General features: G+C 43.8%; 2 protein-coding genes across 5 annotated transcripts in view; one reads left to right on the top strand and one right to left on the bottom strand.

Moving 5' to 3' along the window:
* Positions 1-2,195, bottom strand: part of NMNAT1 (nicotinamide nucleotide adenylyltransferase 1) — a 38,170-nt gene extending 35,975 nt beyond the window's left edge. Inside the window, exon 1 of one of the 2 annotated variants that reach the window (XM_034438869.3) lies at positions 1,697-2,195. The gene's annotated coding sequence lies outside the window, so the exon portion shown is untranslated. The remainder of the gene's footprint in view (positions 1-1,696) is intronic. The other variant, XM_034438868.3, reaches the window with a different exon arrangement.
* Positions 1,723-17,354, top strand: CTNNBIP1 (catenin beta interacting protein 1). 3 transcript variants are annotated; one of them, XM_034438873.3, is made up of 5 exons: positions 1,723-2,144; positions 11,124-11,174; positions 12,169-12,290; positions 12,851-12,941; positions 15,149-17,354. In XM_034438873.3, the coding sequence occupies exons 3-5, from the start codon at positions 12,195-12,197 to the stop codon at positions 15,205-15,207; spliced, it is 246 nt and encodes an 81-aa protein (XP_034294764.1). In that variant the 5' UTR covers positions 1,723-2,144; positions 11,124-11,174; positions 12,169-12,194; the 3' UTR covers positions 15,208-17,354. The 3 variants fall into 3 exon arrangements, with proteins under 3 accessions (XP_034294764.1, XP_087735035.1, XP_087735034.1); XM_087878909.1 differs by lacking the exon at positions 1,723-2,144 and adding an exon at positions 2,308-2,364; XM_087878908.1 differs by lacking the exon at positions 1,723-2,144 and adding an exon at positions 2,351-3,776.

Here is a 17,354-nt window from a genome sequence, read left to right as displayed (position 1 = left end):
AAGCTGACTTTGTATAAATATATACAAAAGTAGGAAGGCTGTTGCTTAACGCATTGTAAGCTGCCCTGAGTCTCCGGAGAAGGGCGGCATATAAATCAAATTAAAAAAAATAAAATAAAATTGGGATTTAACACAATAATAGAGTTGGAAAGGGACTTTGGAGGTCTTCTAGTCCTGCTTTTCTTGTATGACTCGAGTAAATGCTTACATACACTTATTTATTTACTATGCATTACATTTTTTTAAAAAAATTGATTTATATGCCACCCTTCTCTGGAGACTCAGGGTGGCTTACAATGCGTTAAGCAATAGCCTTCATCCTTTTGTATATTTATACAAAGTCAGCTTATTGCCCCCACAATCTGGGTCCTCAATTTACCTACCTTAGAAAGGATGGAAGGCTGAGTCAACCTTGAGCCTTGGCGAGATTCGAACTCACAGTAATTGCAGGCAGCTGGAGTTAAATTACAATGCATTAGTCTGCTGAGCTATCCAGGCTCCTTTTTAATAAATCGCTTAATAAATTAAATTTACATTTAATAAACTGCTCGTCGGTGGCAGTCGTGGCGCCTATTTTGAGCGACGGAGCCGCAGCAGAGGGACGAAAGAGCCACATGCGGCTCCAGAGCCGCGGGTTGCTGACCCCTGGTGTAAGGTCTCCTGCTTTTTTGGGGAGAGGGGGGAGAGTTTGGACTAAATGACCTAACAAAATCCCTCCCAGCTCTTTTTTTTTTTTATTGAAAAAGTTTTTCAAATACAAATTTTCCCCCTTTTTTTCCCCCCCCTCCTCCCTAACCCCCCTCACCCCCCCTTCCCCTTTGACTTCTTCATAATAAAACCCAAATTCATAACAGATTATATCATGCTTTACTATCCGCTTACTCCATCTCCATATACTGACCCTTTCTTTCTAATAAAATTATCATACCCCCCTTACACTATACTATAATATGCATTTCAAAGTGAGATTCTACTATAACAATGTCTAATAACTCCTGATTTAACATAATAATATTATTATATCTCCCAATTTAACAATTTCTGCTCGTGGCCTGCCTTTTTACTACCCCCCACACGATATAACATTCCAAAGCATACTTCCACTCTAAGGCTATTCAATAAATCCTAATTTAACACTTGTTCAGTTCAACTACCCATTTCCTTCCCCCCCTCCATTACATATATTCACATCTAAACATAATATCCCTTTTCTTTAAACTAAACAATCCATAACCCAACCTATCTCCACCCACTTTCCTACAAAATTACCATAATTATTCTTAATATCTTTATTCTTCTGCCCACTCCCCTAGAAAAAACCTCCCAGCTCTTGTTAATCTGTTAATTTCACGGCTGCCTGGGGAACTCTGGGAGTCGAAGTCCACACTTGTTTGGGCTCAACACCGATCTTCCCCGCTATGCGGTCGCTTAAAGCATCCGACAAGCCGGCCCGATGATCGCAAGGATTCAGATCCATCCCCCCCGATTATTTCCCACGAGGGCGCACAAGCCACGCCCTTCCATTCATTCCGCCGTTCCGAAGGCCACGCCCCTTCACGCGGCGCGAGGGACGGCGTTTGTTTTCTCCCTCCTCCTCCCTCCCTCCCGCCACTCCCAACCGGCCCCGCCCTCTTTCCTCCGGCCCCGCCCACCGTCGGATTCTATCCCACGGCCTCCAAGCCCCGCCCCCTTTTACCTCAGGCGCGTCGTCGCGATGTTGCCGCCTGAAGGCGAAAGCGGCTGGCCGCGTTTCGGGCGGCGGCGGCGGCTGCAGAGGCGGCGGCTGCTCCCTCCCTTCTGGAGTCGTCCAGGCGCCTCCTCCTCCTCCTCCGTTCCCTCCCTCGGTCGCGGCCGCTCTGAGTCACGACGGCGGAGGGAGGAGGAGGAAGAAGAAGAGGCGCAGCGGCAGAAGAAGAGGCGGTCGCTCCGCTCGCACACGAGCAGCCGCTCTCCCGGCGCAACCGGGCTGTCTCGCCTCACGGCTCCCGCGAGGGAAAGGAAGGGACCCGCCTGGCTTCTTCGCTCCCCGGGGACGCCAGGGAGGGGGGGAGGCTCGCCCCCTCCCTCCTTCTCCTCAAGGACCCCCCCCTCCTCCTCCTCCTCAAAAAAAAAAAAAAAAAAAAACACCCAACCGCCGCCTTCAGGTAAGCGCCTTTCGGCCTCACCCGCCCTTACAAAAGGCGGCGCGCGGCGGCGACGCGTCTGCGCGTGCGCGCTCGCCCGCCCGCGAGGGTTCCATCGGCCCCCCCCTCTCTCTCTTTCCCCAACGGCCGTTCTCTCTTCTTCCCCTCCCCCCCCCGCCTTGTGTGTGTGTGTTTTGTCTCTTCCCAACATGGAGTCACTCTTGCTTCTGCCCTGCTTCAGGTTTGGAGGAGAGAGGGGTGTGTGTGTTTGTGTGCCTGTTTCAGGGAGAGAGTTGTGTGTCTGTCTTGTCTGTCTGCCCTGCTTCAGGTTTTGGGGAAAGGGGGGTGTGTGGGTTTTGCCTGCCCTGCTTTGGGGAGAGGGGTGTGTGTGTGTGCCTGCCCTGCTTCAGGTTTTGAGGAGAGGGTTGTGTGTTTGTGTGTGCCTGCCCTGCTTCAGGTTTTGGGGAGAGGTTTGTGTGTGCCTGCCCTGCTTTGGGGAGAGGGGTGTGTGTGTACCTGCCCTGCTTCAGGTTTTGGGGAGAGGATTGTGTGTTTGTGTGTGCCTGCTCTGCTTTGGGGAAGGTGTGTGTGTGTGTGTGTGTGTGTGCCTGCCCTGCTTCAGGTTTTGGGGAAAGAGGGTTTGTGTGTGTGTGTGTGTGTGTGTGTGTGTCTGCCCTGCTTCAGGTTTTGGGGAGACTGTGTGTGTGTTTGTATGTGCCTGCCCTGCTTTGGGGAGAAGGATGTGTGTGTGTACCTGCCCTGCTTCAGGTTTTGGGGAGAGGATTGTGTGTTTGTGTGTGCCTGCTCTGCTTTGGGGAAGGTGTGTGTGTGTGTGTATGCCTGCCCTGCTTCAGGTTTTGGGGAAAGAGGGTTTGTGTGTGTGTGTGTTTGTGTGTGTCTGCCCTGCTTCAGGTTTTGGGGAAAGGGGTGTGTGTGTGCCTGCCCTGCTTTGGGGAGAGGGGTGTATGTGTGTGTGTCTGCCCTGCTTCAGGTTTTGGGGAGACTGTGTGTGTGTTTGTATGTGCCTGCCCTGCTTTGGGGAGAAGGATGTGTGTGTGTGTCTGCCCTGCTTCAGGTTTTGGGGAAAGAGGGTTTGTGTGTGTGTGTGTTTGTGTGTGCCTGCCCTGCTTCAGGTTTTGGGGAGACGCTGTGTGTGTGTATTTGTGTGTGCCTGCCCTGCTTTGGGGAGAAGGATGTGTTTGTGTGTGCCTGCCCTGCTTTAGGTTTTGGGGAAAGGGCTGTGTGTGTGCCTGCCCTGCTTTGGGGAGAGGGGTGTTCCAGCCTCTCCTTCTTCCCCCCCCCAACTGCTGCAATCCACGCCTGAAATACAGCACGATTTTTACCATTCTTGGGGGAGGGGATGTTTGCGTGCGGGTTTTTAAGGCTGAGGTTAACTGTTCTTGAGTTCTCAACTTTGGCAGCGGAATTGTAGCCCCCATCCTGGGTGTCCTTGCCCACTTCTGCACCCTGCCATCCTAACCAGGCTCCTGAATTCACCTGATTTCTAGGTTCAGTAGAGAGGCTGAAGAAGAATGGTGACATTATTTGAATGGCACTGGCTGGGGGGGGGGCAGTGCCACCCGCTCGGATGCCAATTTCACATAATTTGCTGTTGAAATGGGCAAGGTTGGCTCAACAAGGCAGCCCGGCAAGGTTGGCATCTCAATACATCCAGCCTCTGACTGTATGTGGTTCATGTCCTTTTGGCTTTTAATGATCAGTTCCAATATGTTTTTTGTTTTCTAAGGTGTTATTTTCTACTACAAGACGACAATCTCATTTCCACTACAAGACAACAATCTCAGTCTATGGATAACTTTTCTCTTACCAGAAAAGTTGGCATGGGTCAGGATTTTTTCTTCTATCCCAGTAAATGGGTCAGGACTACTGTGTTTCCCTGAAAGTAAGACTGGGTCTTATATTAATTTTTGCTCCAAAAAGACGAATTAGGGCTTATTTTCTGGTTAGGTCTTATTTGGGGGGAAATACGGTACTAAATGCATCCATCTGGCTGACAATCTTAACGGGCTTATTTGGGGGGTAGGGCTTATATTACGAGCATCCTGAAAAATCATGCTAGGACTTACTTTCGGGGAAACGGTACCAAATGGGTCAGGACTTCTCCTTCTTCCCCATTGTGGCTGTGGGCTGTGCTGCCTTTGTATTGTTGTTGCGGCAACTGAGAAATGCAACTGTTTTTCCTCAAAATTGATTGCCCTCACATAGTTGCACGCCAGACGGGAGGAAGGCTTTCCACTGACATTGGCCTTGGGAGATTACCCAGATGAAGTTTAGGGCAGGAAGCTTGGTTAGCTATGGCAGAGAAAAGGGATTCCAGTCTGCGATAGGAAACAGCTCTTGGGTCCTTGGATACAGTATTCTCTTTTGGACAAAGCCAGTAGCTCAGTTTTAAGAGTATGTGCTTTGCACGTAAAAGATTCCAGCTTCAGTTCTTGTATCTAAGTAAAAAAAATTTAAAAAAAAAATCAGATGCCAGAGAGAAGAGGCACCTTCCAAGCCAAGATCCTTGAAGAGTTTCTGCCTGTCAAAACAGTTCTAAACTGGAAGAACAATAGCCTGAGCTGATTACAGTATCTGCCACTCCCATCATCCCGAGTGTTGTTTTAGGTTTTAGCTTTGTGCGTGTTGTCACTTGGCTGTGTTTTCAGATGTACGTTTTAAATTACCTGAAGTTTGTGCTGAATGTAAAAACTCGGAAGGAATCCTCCTCACTCGCTCCTGACCCTTTCTGCTTTTGACTGTTAAATAATAAATAATAATAATAATAACTGTATTGTCATTGTATGTGTATACACAGTATACCCATACAACGAAATTCACTTAACGCCCAAAAACCAGGTCCAACACACATAACAATCCCCAAACACACCCCCACCCACCACAAATTTCCCACCCCTAAACCACCCAAACATCCACACAACAGACCAAGACTATTTAATACATTGTAAGAAAAGTCCTATTTTTTAATGTATTGAAATAAGGCTTCTATGGGACATTACGCAAGACAGTAAAGGCCATGAAAACTCAAGTCGTGTAACCAGAGTACAGGTAGTCCTCAACTTACAACGGTTCTGTTCAACAGTGTCTGTTGAAAGTTACAACTGCATTGAAAAATGTGACGGGGCCATTTTTCAAAGTTACGACCTTTTTCCAGCCCCCCCCCCCAGTCACGTGATCAAAATTCAAGTGCTTGGCAACTGGTTCATGTTTATGACCGTTTCTGTGTCCCGAGATCATGTGATTCCCCTTTTGCGACCTATTGACAGTCAAAAGTCAAGCGGGAAGCCGGATTCACTTAACAACGGCATTACTAACTTAACAACTGCAGTGATTCGCTTAACAACTCTGGCAAGAAAGGTCGTAAAGTGGGGCAAAACTCACTTAACAAATGTCTCCTTTAACAACAGAAATGTTGGGCCCAATTCGGGTTGTAAGTCGGAGATTACCTGTAATGCATTCACTGTTGGAGTTGTATGCCAAATTTATTTGTGTTTATATAACATTTTTGCAGGCCAGTTGGTGGCTGGAGTTCTTATATAATGTTTTATAAGAACATTCGGTCACAGAGTATAGGCTTAAATCATCATCCTTTGCAATAGTGGATGGCAAAAGAAATGAACGATTTCATAGAGACGTTTTTCTGAAATGTGCAAGGCAGTTAAGCTCCTTGTCAGAAGTTTTAAAGAATACATTCATATCCCACTTAAAAACTGAAAAATTAATCTATTTCAATAATATACACTAAGCCTTTAAAAATCCTAACATTAGAATTATCAATGTATAATAGTATTTTTAGCAACTAGACTGTTTATAAACCCTGTTTATAAGAGTTACCCATGGCCATCCCTGCTCAAATACTTCGCACAATTCAAGTGGCTGATAGACACATCTAAGTAAATCAGTGTGATAAGTGTTTAATGGCATGTATGTTAATCCTGCATAAATTGAGGATGGATCTGGATTAATTGCAGACTGTGGCACAAAGCTTAATAGTTGTATTAATCTGCCTTTTACTATAACTTCCTCATTTTGTAAAGGGAGTCTGCAGTAATTGAGCACTGATTAAGCCTTTAGATAAGCTCTTGATTAGGCAGTTTCCGAAGGGAATCTGTAAATATAGTAGGTACTTGGTCATATGTTGTTCAATTGTTTCTGTTGCAGGCTACTTTGTTATCTTGGGCCTATTAACTCTTTTATTGCAAAGAAGCTTCCCTGTTGGCCCTTGTCTAGAAAGGAAATCAGCTCTATCCTGCTGAGGACATTTCCTTCCCTATTCTGTTACTTTTTTCGATAGTGGCAGCCTAGTTTTTATAAAACGAATCACAGACTTGCAGTCTGCAGATTAACTCAGAATCTCACACCTTAGTCTTGTGGATAACACATTTCCTTCCTGGCCATGTATTAAATGGCAGCGGCAGAGCTTGTACCACAGAGCTTAACAAACCTCTTGTGGGAAATTGATTTGTGCTTCCTGTTTTGTTTAATAATGTCAACATACTGCAATTGCTGCTGGTTTTGTAAGGAACCTTGGAGCTGGTTTGGAGTAACTAAGATGCTGTACGTGAAGCATTAATAGTCTAGAATTAGGAATATGTTTTTTCGGAACAATTTCAGGAAAGATGAAACAAGCTGGCAGCAAATAAAAATGTTAAGGCAAAACGGAATTTAATAAATTCTGACCGACATCAAGTACTGGTAGTTGTTTTTAACATTTCCTTAAGAGTTTATGTTTAACCCCTCTTTTCAACAAATGCCTGATTTCTTTTCCCGAAAGGCTTTGGCTTGATTAGCAATTTGTCACATATTTATGAGCAACTATAGTTGTTGCCGGTTGTTTTGGGACAGCAGAACATTATACAGCTTTGGCATTCCTGTAGCAGCTTCCCAACTTGCCGTAATTAAAATGTCCTTTGAAAGCAACTCCGAGGTACCCAAACATAAATATTACAGGGGGCTTGTGAGAGGGAGAAATATTAACAAATGAAGGCAAATATACCTGTCCAGGAATAATGCTGCATGATCCAATATTCTGTAGAGAGAAAAGTTCCCTGAGGATGAGCTCCAGCACGAGTCCAAAAGCTCGGAAGACTAAACCTCTGGTCACAATGACCGATCCAGATTGGATCCTGCAGAAATATGAATATTACCACTGCCCCAAACCCTCCCCCACCCACCCCTCATTGTGAAATCCTATTTCTCTGCATTAATTCAATTATTTTTGTTGTAGACAAAATTAGCATGAGTTACAGTTTTAACAATTAAATGTCTCGCACGTGGGTATTTTTATCTCTGATGTGTGTTTGTGTTTCTAGATTACTAAATCTTTTCAGATAAGATACTCCTCAGGGCCTTATTCAGATAATGCTTGTATATAGATTAAGGTGAGCAAAGATAGGTTAACTTGTCTCTCATTAATTCTGGTTTTACATTCAGAAGCCTGTTTTGGAATCAGTTATCCATATCAATTCTTAGTAAAAACAAGAGTTTTCACTTTTGAAATAACTGGGACTGTGACATACTTCATGAGCTTTTCTCGTGGTTAAAAATAATTTGGTTTTTGTTGTTAATGTAGGATAAAAAAATAACTTGCTGCATAAGAAAGTACATAATAAACTAACATAAATACAATTACCAGGAATATTTATTGACAAAATCCAGCAGTAGTTAAATACCACGCAGCTTGCTTGAAATGCCACCTCTCTCTACGGTTTTGATGGCTGAATGGTTTATCTACCTGCAACAGCTTCAACTTTTAAGCCTGAAGGTGGAATGAAATTGCACTTTTCCTATCTGGAATTATGGTGGAATATTGATTTGACTCAGAAAATGAGGACAACAATATTGAGGTTTTATATTTTGAGCCCTGATTGTGCAAAGCTTTCAATATTCTGTTACAATACTTAGAGCATATTAAACAAACATTCCAAGATTCCCTAATAGCTGAGTTCCTGACCTCGATTGAGAATTAATACTAACCTTAAGAAGGCTAGAAACATCAATTGGTTGACCTGGAACACAATGGAGGCAGCCTTGTGTAGGTCATTGTTTGTATAAATAATAGCTTGCATATAATTTAAGGAACTGAAGAGAATAATAACAATACTTCATGGGTATCTGGTCTCCGGCTGACCCAACAAAATAACCTCAGGGGGGTTCTTGAATTTAATTGCACCATCGCCCTCAACCATTTGTCAAAACCTTCCTTGAAAGAAGCTATGAAAACGCCAGGATCATATCCAGGAAATGAACCACTTTCCTGTTTTGGATTTAAAACATTTTTAAAAGTATGGTTAACTGCTGCTTATTTGATTTTTGATTTTTATTTTAATGAGAACTGTGCATACTTTGTCTAAAATTTAAAGTAGCCCTTGGAAACATGGTGGAAACAAGCTTGCAATTTTAAAACGTCCGGATCTCACTGTTCACTTATAAATGGACGACTGTATGCATTCTGCATTGCAGGCACCCCTATAGAAATGTGAATTAATTCAGTCTCGGTCTACTTCATTCAAGGTCATGAATCAGACTGAATGAATTGGGGGGGGGATCTATGAGGAGAGGGGAGACAAGGCAGCTCTAATTTCAATGCTCCAGTGTTTATTGGAAGATTTTCTTGTGAAACAAGGCAGCAGCTCTTACGCCCTCATAAGTATAAGCATATTGTAACTATTAAAGGCCCTGTGAAGGTTTAATCTTCTTTAATCTTGGGGTAATAACTTGAGAAAACAACTCAGCACTGTGCGTGTGTGTGTGTACGATTTTTGTATTAGCTTAGACGGGCCTATGCAGATTGTCACAGGCCTTGGTAGTGGATCAGCTGTTGTACAGCTGTCTTTTTAAACACTGCTGGTTGCTTCTAGGACCATAACCATCCACAGGATACACAGCCAATATTACCCTCAAAATATCCAATTCCAGATACTTGGGCATACTGTTCATTGGAATTTTTAACTGAAACCCCAAGCTTCACTTGCTGGGGATTTTTTTTAAAGGTGGTATGAGGAAGGAGGAAGATAATACACCATCACTCAAACCAATAGGAAGGATGGCTGAGGGAGAAAAAAAAAATACTTCATTACTTGATCAGTAATGACAGATGAAGTTCTCTGGGTAATAGCTTGCTTACTTGTTACTGTGTTTTAAGGGTGCATTTGAATCTGATTGTTGCTTTCCTTGAAAGCAAAATGTCTGTGGAAGAAATGATGTGAATTCTGGTTTCCTGGCGCCATGAACATTTCTAGAAGGAGCAGTACAGGTAGTCCTCGACTTACAACCACAATTGAGCCCAAAATGTATGTTGCTAAGTGAAACATTTGTTAAGTGCGCTTTGCCCCATTTTATGACCTGTCTTGCCACAGTTGCTAAGGGAATCATTGCAGTTGTTAAGTTAGTAACGTTGTTCAGTGATTCTGGCTTCCCCATTGGCTGCTTGTCAGAAAGTCACCAAAGCTGATCACATGACCTGGGGACACAGAATCTGTCATCAATATGAGCCAGTTGCCAAGCATCCGAACTTGTGGCTATGGGGATGCCACAAAGGTCATAAGTGTGAAAAATGGTCGTGTCACTTTTTTCAGTGCCGTGGTCACTAAATGAACTGTTGTAAATTGAGAACTGCCTGTCGTTTTGCAGAAGCAGTTTTACTTCACAGCCAGCTTAATAGGGGGGTGGGGGGGGTGTTGATCAAATGCATTAAGCCCAGTCACTTAAATCCCAGCCATGGGATTGCTTTATGGTTAACAATGCTAAACGTTTTGTGACTTCGCATGAAATAAACAAATTTTAAAAAAAATCAGATTATCTGCGTTAGCCATAGGGAAAAATCTCAAAATCCATACTGGGACAAAAACCTCTCAGCCAGGCATAAAACCTTCTGAAGCTGAGACCTAATACAGAGGTTTTAATTTTGTCTAGGATTTTAATGTAGCTTTGATGTAGCTGACTTTTTAGCTACCTCAGGCTGCCTGTACGGTACTTGTAAAATAGCCCTCCTTGTAGGAAACAAGTATCAAAGCATTTTGCCTATGCAAATGGATGGATTAAAACTGTGCGGGGAATTCTTGCTCACCATCCGGAGTCGTGAGAATTGAATGGCACAGCAATGGTATTAATAATAAATGTGTGCTTTCAGAGAAGTGCTTTAGTATATGAGCACCCCTCTGCATCTATGAAATGGCACCATTAAAAGCAGGCCTCATCTGAGGTTTAGAGCAGTTCCATATCACATCGATTTTGTTCATTTGTCTGGTGGATCTCAACAAGGCTGCCCATGATTTTTTGCATTGTATATCTGCAGCTGTGACCATTAGGCCAAGTCTATATCCAACAGTCCTGCAGATTTGTCTATAGTTCCAGTATGTTGTTTGAACCCTGAAAATGTATCGTTTGGTGGTGAGATGAAGCATGTTATATAAACAGAGTTAGCAAGTTCTGTTATCTTTTTTTCTGTTACTTCAGGAACTGCTCTTCCTCAGGAAAGGAAGGCATTAATCTCCTAGGATGCCTGGGCTGAGAATGGAAACACACCTTATGTGGGCTGCACAAATTATGCCATTTTGCTTGGCGCTAAAATTATTGTGGGTTTACCAGTGCGTTTACATACACGTTGAGAAGCATTGCGTGCCATGTGTCTTATCAGCTTTGGGAAGCTACTCTGACCAAAACAGTTTCCTTGAGTGTAAAACAGCTTTCATTAAAGCAGGCATCCCCTTCTTCCTGTTCGACGACTTTTATTACCAACAAATGAACTGTTTTTTCTTTTAATTGTCCTCCTGTTTTTGATGACAGAAGTTTTCCTCCAGGAACTGAAACATTTAATTTAACATTAGAAGAACAAAAGTAATTAGAGCTAATGTTCAAACACGGGATAGAGAACTACATGCATTTTTCACCAGGCAAGACTTGAACCAATGCGGGATATTTAACATACTTAGAACTAGTTTAGGATGTCTATTAAAAATCGTTGCTTTGTTCTCACAGGGTTGCTGTTTGTGGCGTTTCCAGGCTAACAGATCACAGTCAAGTATTCTGGTAAGTCTGTCGTTACTTTTTGGAGCTGGGAAGCAAATAACTTGGAAACCCTAAATGTGTGACTTGTTTTGAATGACTAGAATGAAAAAAAGACCTTATTTCTGTTACGGAATCATTTAAGTCACACTGGAAGGAAACTTAAAAGGTAGTATTTAATTGAATTCTTTATTGATTGGACACACAAGGAATTTGTCTTTGGTGCATATGCTCTCAGTGTACATAAAAAGACAAGATACATTCATCAAGAATCATAAGGTACAACACTTAATGATAGTCATAAGGTACAAATAAGCAATCAAATCATACTAGAAACAATATCAATATAAATGGTAAGGATACAAGCAACAAAGTTACAGTCATGCAGTCATAAGTGGAAAGAGGGGTGATAGGAATGATGAGAAGCTTAATACTAATAGTAATACAGCCTTAGTGAATAGTTGGACAGTGTTGAGGGAATTATTTGTTTAGCAGAGAGATGGCGTTCGGGGAAAAACTGTTCTTGTGTCTAGTTGTCTTGGTGTGCAGTGCTCTATAGCGTCGTTTTGAGGGTAGGAGTTGAAACAGTTGATGTCCAGGATGCGAGTGGTCTGTAAATATTTTCCCAGCCCTCTTTTTGACTCGTGCAGTGTACAGGTCCTCAGTGGAAGGCAGGTTGGTAGCCATGTTTTTTTTTTGCAGTTCTAACTATCCTCTGAAGTCTCTGTCTGTCTTGTTGGGTTGCAGAACCAAAAGGTTATCTAGTCCATTCCCCTGCTTATTGCAGGATCTACTAAAAGTCTCTGGCCAGTAGCCATTTAACTTCTGCTCAGAAGTTCTTCCCATACACCATGAATGTGACAACCCACCAAACTGAAGGCCAGGCAAAATGTCTTGCCCTGGACAGAAGTGAAGAAGTCCTCACACCGACGGTTGTTAGCAGTTGGCACTGCAGTCTCTCTCCCATCCCCAGGATTAATCCAGTACAATTAACACTGTTGTCTCGTCATCTCTTCAGGAGTCTTCAAAACTGGAAAAAAGGGAATGAACCGTGAGGCTGTTCCGGGGAAGAGTCCGGAGGAGATGTACATTCAGCAGAAAGTGAGAGTCCTGCTAATGCTTAGAAAGATGGGATCAAACGTACGTATCAATGCCGTGAGCTTCCGGTTGACCAGGTTTACCTTCCGAGTTTCTCAGACGACCATTTTGATGTGTATTGCAAGCCGCCAGAGGAACCATTTAATTATTTCCGAGGCGATCACTCTGTAATCCCCCCCAAAACTTGGGGAATTAGCAGTATTAATCCCAATCATTATAGATCACTTGTTTGCAATATCTTGAGGGTCATTCCCTACGCTACTTGTGCGATTTCTTTCGCCCATTTGGTCTTAACGGTCAAGGCACCAGCTAGAAACTGGGAGACCGTGAGTTCTGGTCCCACTTGACGGCATGACGTCAGGGTGACTTTGGACCAACCCATCTCTCTCAGCCCAGCCCACCTCATAGAGTTGTTGTTGTGGGGAAAATAGGAAGAGGAGGAAAGAGGCATGTTCTCTGCATTATTTATAAAAATGGGCTATAAATAAAAATAAGTACATCAATAAATAAACCGCCAACTTGAAAAGCAAGCGGACGGATAATTGATCTGCCGGCAAGTTTGCCTTGCCTTTTAATGGGGTTTTTGTTCTGCCCTTTTCCAGTTAACCAGCAGTGAAGAGGAGTTCCTGCGGACGTATGCAGGAGTAGTGAATAGTCAGCTTAGCCAGCTTCCTCAGCACTCTATTGACCAAGGTGAGTAACAGTTTATACCCTTTTTTTTTTTGCTACAAATGTCTAACATGGAAACACTTTGATCGATTTTGAAAGGACCAAAATAATAAAAGCACAGCAGTCACATTCTCTCCCCTGCACCACCCATAATATGGGTTTTTTTTTCTCCTTTTAATGTTAAACCAGGAATCTCCATTAGTATGTTTATTACTTACTGCATATACTGCTCTGGGGATCTATAAACTGAAGCACAGCATAGCTACTGATATATTTAATGGATTTCAAACGACCTACTTTTTGCGGGGTGGTACGGTGGCCTAGAGGTGGCGCTCTCACCTCACAATCAGGAGGCTGGGAAGAGGCCGATGTTTCTCTCTCTGGGCACGATAAGAATATATCTGCTGATTAAAACTCCGCATTGGCGACAGGAAGGGCATCCGGCCAGTAAAAACTCAGCGCCATTCAGTTGCCCAGACTCCACCCCGCAAGGGTCATTAAAAGAAGATGATGATGATAAAACTACCTACTTTTCGCCTAAGGATAGCTCGGGCATGTTTGAAGTGCATTACTCTGTCCTGTTAACGCATGTTGGACTAGTAGCATTTCTTTCTCAACGGTTTTAATCCAACTAATAATTATATCCGTAGATGGGCAATACAGAATACTCATTAGTGGGGTGAATAACATTCTGCATTTCCTCAAAGAAAGAAGAGACCCAGAAGACTAAAATCCAGCAACCGAATGGAAGGGTTAGCCGCTAGATGGCAGCACACACTTGTTTTTTAAAACAGTGCTCCCACATTTACACACCTGGTTTTTTTAAACAATGTGTGTTGTCTTTCTTGCTTAAACCTCAGGTTGCCTCGTGTAGAAAACTGACTTTCAAAACCCAAATTGCTGTGGTTCACACTATTGATTTTATGACTTGTTCAAAAGTGAGCTGGGAATTTAGACTTACTCCTATTTGCAAACCTGTGATAGGCTTGCTATTCTGTGGATATTCCCCAATGTTATTTTCACTAGAGCTGGCTCGGGTGCAATCGATAGAAAAAAAACTGCTTTTTCCCCTGGTGCTGAAGAGTCAGCATTCCTTCTGGTTTCCTCCAGTTGGTCGTTGATCTGCTTGAGATTCCCTGTGCCCTGTGCAGTGGCTGCTCTTGGGTTTCTGTTCAGTTCAGTGGTTGCTTGCTAAGTCGAGTTTCCCAATTTGTCTGGAAATGCTGAAAGGGCAGTGGCGATAAATGTTAATGACTGCAATCCTGACCACTCAGGGTCACTGTGAACCTTAAGGCTTGCTCTTTTGACCTGGCTCAGAAGTAGCAAACAGCAGAGCTGAAGTGTTAATCCATAGACACATAGAGCTGGCAGCCTTCCTGCCTTCCTTCTCTGCCTGTTTTGATCTTCCTTGCATTAGCTCTCTGCCTGTTTAAAGAGGGAGTAAAAAAGAAGCTGCTCCAATAACGCTGCTTTACGCTTCTCTCTAGGAGTGCCTGGTGCACTTTGGGGCACATCTGAATATGTTTGCGAAACGAAAGGGAGGGTTGGAGAGTCGAGCAGAGAAGCTGGCTGGTTCCCTGGGCAGCTGGAATCCTGGATGGTTTCCACCGAAGTGGCAGGACCAACCTTGGTGGCTCTGGCAGCTCTGGTTGCTATAGCAATAGAGCTAAGTTGGTTCTAGCAGAAGCCGGATCCCTTGGGGAGCACGGAGTTGAGATGCAAACATAGTCTGGGCAAGGTAGACTAGAACTGAACAACTGAACAACACAGTCATTCCACAAAGCCTGTTCTAGAGGGAGAAAATGCCCTGGAGGTTTGTCAGAGAGCTTCTCACAATAATTGTGAGAAAGTGGATGACCTGTTATGCAGTTATCCTGCCTACGTTCGCTCCATATTCACAGGCTGCATCAAAGCAGATGCCACAGAGAGTACATTTACCCTGCTAAGCATGAGATCTACGTCTTTTATTTACTCTACACTTTGGCATGAAGGGTTAAAGATGCTTTTTAAAAATTACTTAGACCTGTCGGGCGGTGCGAAGGGCGCCTTTCCCCCAGATTTGTGCAATAACGTTTTGTCTGGCGTACGAAGACTACGGTTCCCAGCATTCCCAGTTGCAGGAGGGTTGGCCGAGGATTTGTGAGACTCGGGCCCCAAGGCATCCAGAACATTACCCACATTGTTGGTGCTCAACAAAAGAAGCCAACTTCTTTCCCCCTTTTGTGCCGCAGGTGCGGAGGATGGCGTGATGGCATTTTCCAGATCAGAGACCGAAGACAGAAGACAGTAACTGGAGCGGCTCTATGTGCTATATAGAACTGGAAAAGGGGCAAACGAAGCGCCGGGCAGGTCGAGGAAGATGAGCGGTCACCCTTCGGTCCCTTTGCCCTGCCCTAAAGTCGGTGTGTCCCCACCATAGCTTCCCCTGCTCTAAATTCTCTTCTCATCTCCAGCCCTCCTGAATGCATTTCACAGCCCTCGGTTCCGTTCCCCTATTATTTTGGCTCCGTAGGTTTGTCGCCGATCCAGGATGACTCCAGGAATGCATTTAGGATTGGCTTACCCGCCCCCACCTCCACCCATAACAAGTGAACCGATTGGCAGATTCGGAGAAGAAAAACCGTGGCAGCCCCTCCCCACCCCCCTCGTGTTTAATTTTGCTTTTTAAAAAAAAAAATAATAATTAATGAATGGTTGCTGATGTCCCACTTGCCAAGCCTTTAGGCTCCAGTGCTTATATAGGTCAGGTTGGTGTGTTTTTGGAGAGGGGCTTGGTCGTGGGCAAGTGGAAGAGGCCCGGAGTGGAAAGGCTTGTAGATGTTTTGCTGAGATCAGTGTTTTCTTTTGCTGGAATCTGAGGGGTGGGGGGAGGGAGGACAGAGGGGAAGAGGGGAATCAGTGTATTTTAGTTACCGCTTTGCAATTTCTGGAGGGACGGTGGGAGAGGCAGATCTTTGGCTCTATTTATTATAAGATTGCTTGAGTTTCAGAAAAAAAAAGCCAGTGTTAAGGGGCCGACTTTCAGCCGATTGCAAAATCTGCCCGTCTGGGGTTGCTGCCGCTCAGAAATTCCTGGATTTCTGGGGTGTCTTCAGGCTGAAAGGAAGCGCTCAAAAGCCCGGAGTTGAGATGGTGAATCTCCAATTTTAAAAAAAAAAAAAAATCAAGAAACTACATTTGTGCTCAGGAGGAGATTTGCTGTCACTCTGCTGGCGTTGATGAGTTGCAAAATCTGTAACCCTCTTCAGATTGGACCTGTTTTGCTGTAGCTCTTTGATAGCGTATTTCGGGGGGCAATTAAAATCTACTCTCAATGGCTCCAGGTGGTAGAACCAATTCGCAGTATTAGTTATAGACCAGAGTATTAAATTCCCAAAAGCTCCTTCATCCATGTATTTCCTTCCAGGAAGCCAGCATTGCTAGCTGGGGAATTCTGGGGGTTGAAGTCCAGACATCTTTAAAGTTGCCAAGGTTACAAACACTAGCCTAGGAGAAAACGAGAATTGATTTGCAGGGAGGGTGAAATGAAATTAATTCATTTCTTGGGCGCCAATGGTGAAATCAACAATAAATGTAGTTTTACCTTTACAGTAAAGTTTTAAGTTCCTCTCTAGAATGTTGAATTTTTGGTCTTTTGGGATTTGATTTTTTTTTAAAAAAAATATGGATGGAGAAGGCCAGCTTTTGAAAAGGACAAATTCTTTTTCCAGGTTACACTTATTTTCCACACGGCAGGGACTCCAGATTTTCTTCCTTGCGTTATGGGAAATTGTCTTCCCTTAGAAGATAAAACCGATGTTTGTGTCTAACCCTCCTTTTCAATAAATGGTACAATTTGGACTGTGCTTTTGTGGTCAGGAGCAACTTCCATTCTACCATCACTCTGGTGCTGTTCGTTTGCTTCATTAACTTTTTTTTTTTTTTAAATCTCCTTCAGTGGTGCTCTTCCCAAAAAAACTCGGCATTCACCCATCCTCAACAACGCTGTCTTTTAATCATTTGCCCTTAATTCGGTGGCTGCGTTTTCCTCCGAAAACTGCACGGCATTTCTATCTTGCCTGCCGCAAACGTCCCCTTCCAAAATCCATTCGTTAAAGCAGTTTTAAAAAGAGCTACTCGCTCTGCCCCAGCTCTTTTTCCAGTCCTGTCCTTCTGTGTTGTATAGGGATGAGATGTTGAACAAACTGGTGCCAACCCAGGATCGGTGCCAACAGTATAAATGTTGGGGGGAAAAAAGTGGTCTTCAAGAAAGCCCATTTAAGGCTCAATCTGGTGTCTGGATGGGTTAAATAGGCAAATGTGGCTCATAGGCTGTCGGTGTGCTCGGCGTTTCCAAACTGCTAAGAAAAGCAAAATTGAGTGTGTCTGTTTTGTAAAACCTCCCGGAGGGCTAAAATGTACCTTGAATTGGAGTGGGAAAATACAGTTTTAAGAGCT

This window comes from Pantherophis guttatus, chromosome 15 (genome assembly GCF_059756535.1).
Source record: "Pantherophis guttatus breed Tessera chromosome 15, ASM5975653v1, whole genome shotgun sequence".
NCBI classification, from domain to species: Eukaryota; Metazoa; Chordata; class Lepidosauria; order Squamata; family Colubridae; genus Pantherophis; species Pantherophis guttatus.
This window is presented reverse-complemented; position numbering and strand designations above follow the sequence as displayed.

What these genes read in the sequence shown, in the direction of transcription:
- CTNNBIP1 (XM_034438873.3), top strand. Translation starts at nt 12,195, where the DNA reads ATGAACCGTGAGGCTGTTCCGGGGAAGAGTCCGGAGGAGATGTACATT. An exon ending in TTAGAAAGATGGGATCAAAC is followed by an intron (nt 12,291 to 12,850) that starts GTACGTATCAAT and finishes GCCCTTTTCCAG; the next exon opens with TTAACCAGCAGTGAAGAGGA. An exon ending in TCAGCACTCTATTGACCAAG is followed by an intron (nt 12,942 to 15,148) that starts GTGAGTAACAGT and finishes TTTGTGCCGCAG; the next exon opens with GTGCGGAGGATGGCGTGATG.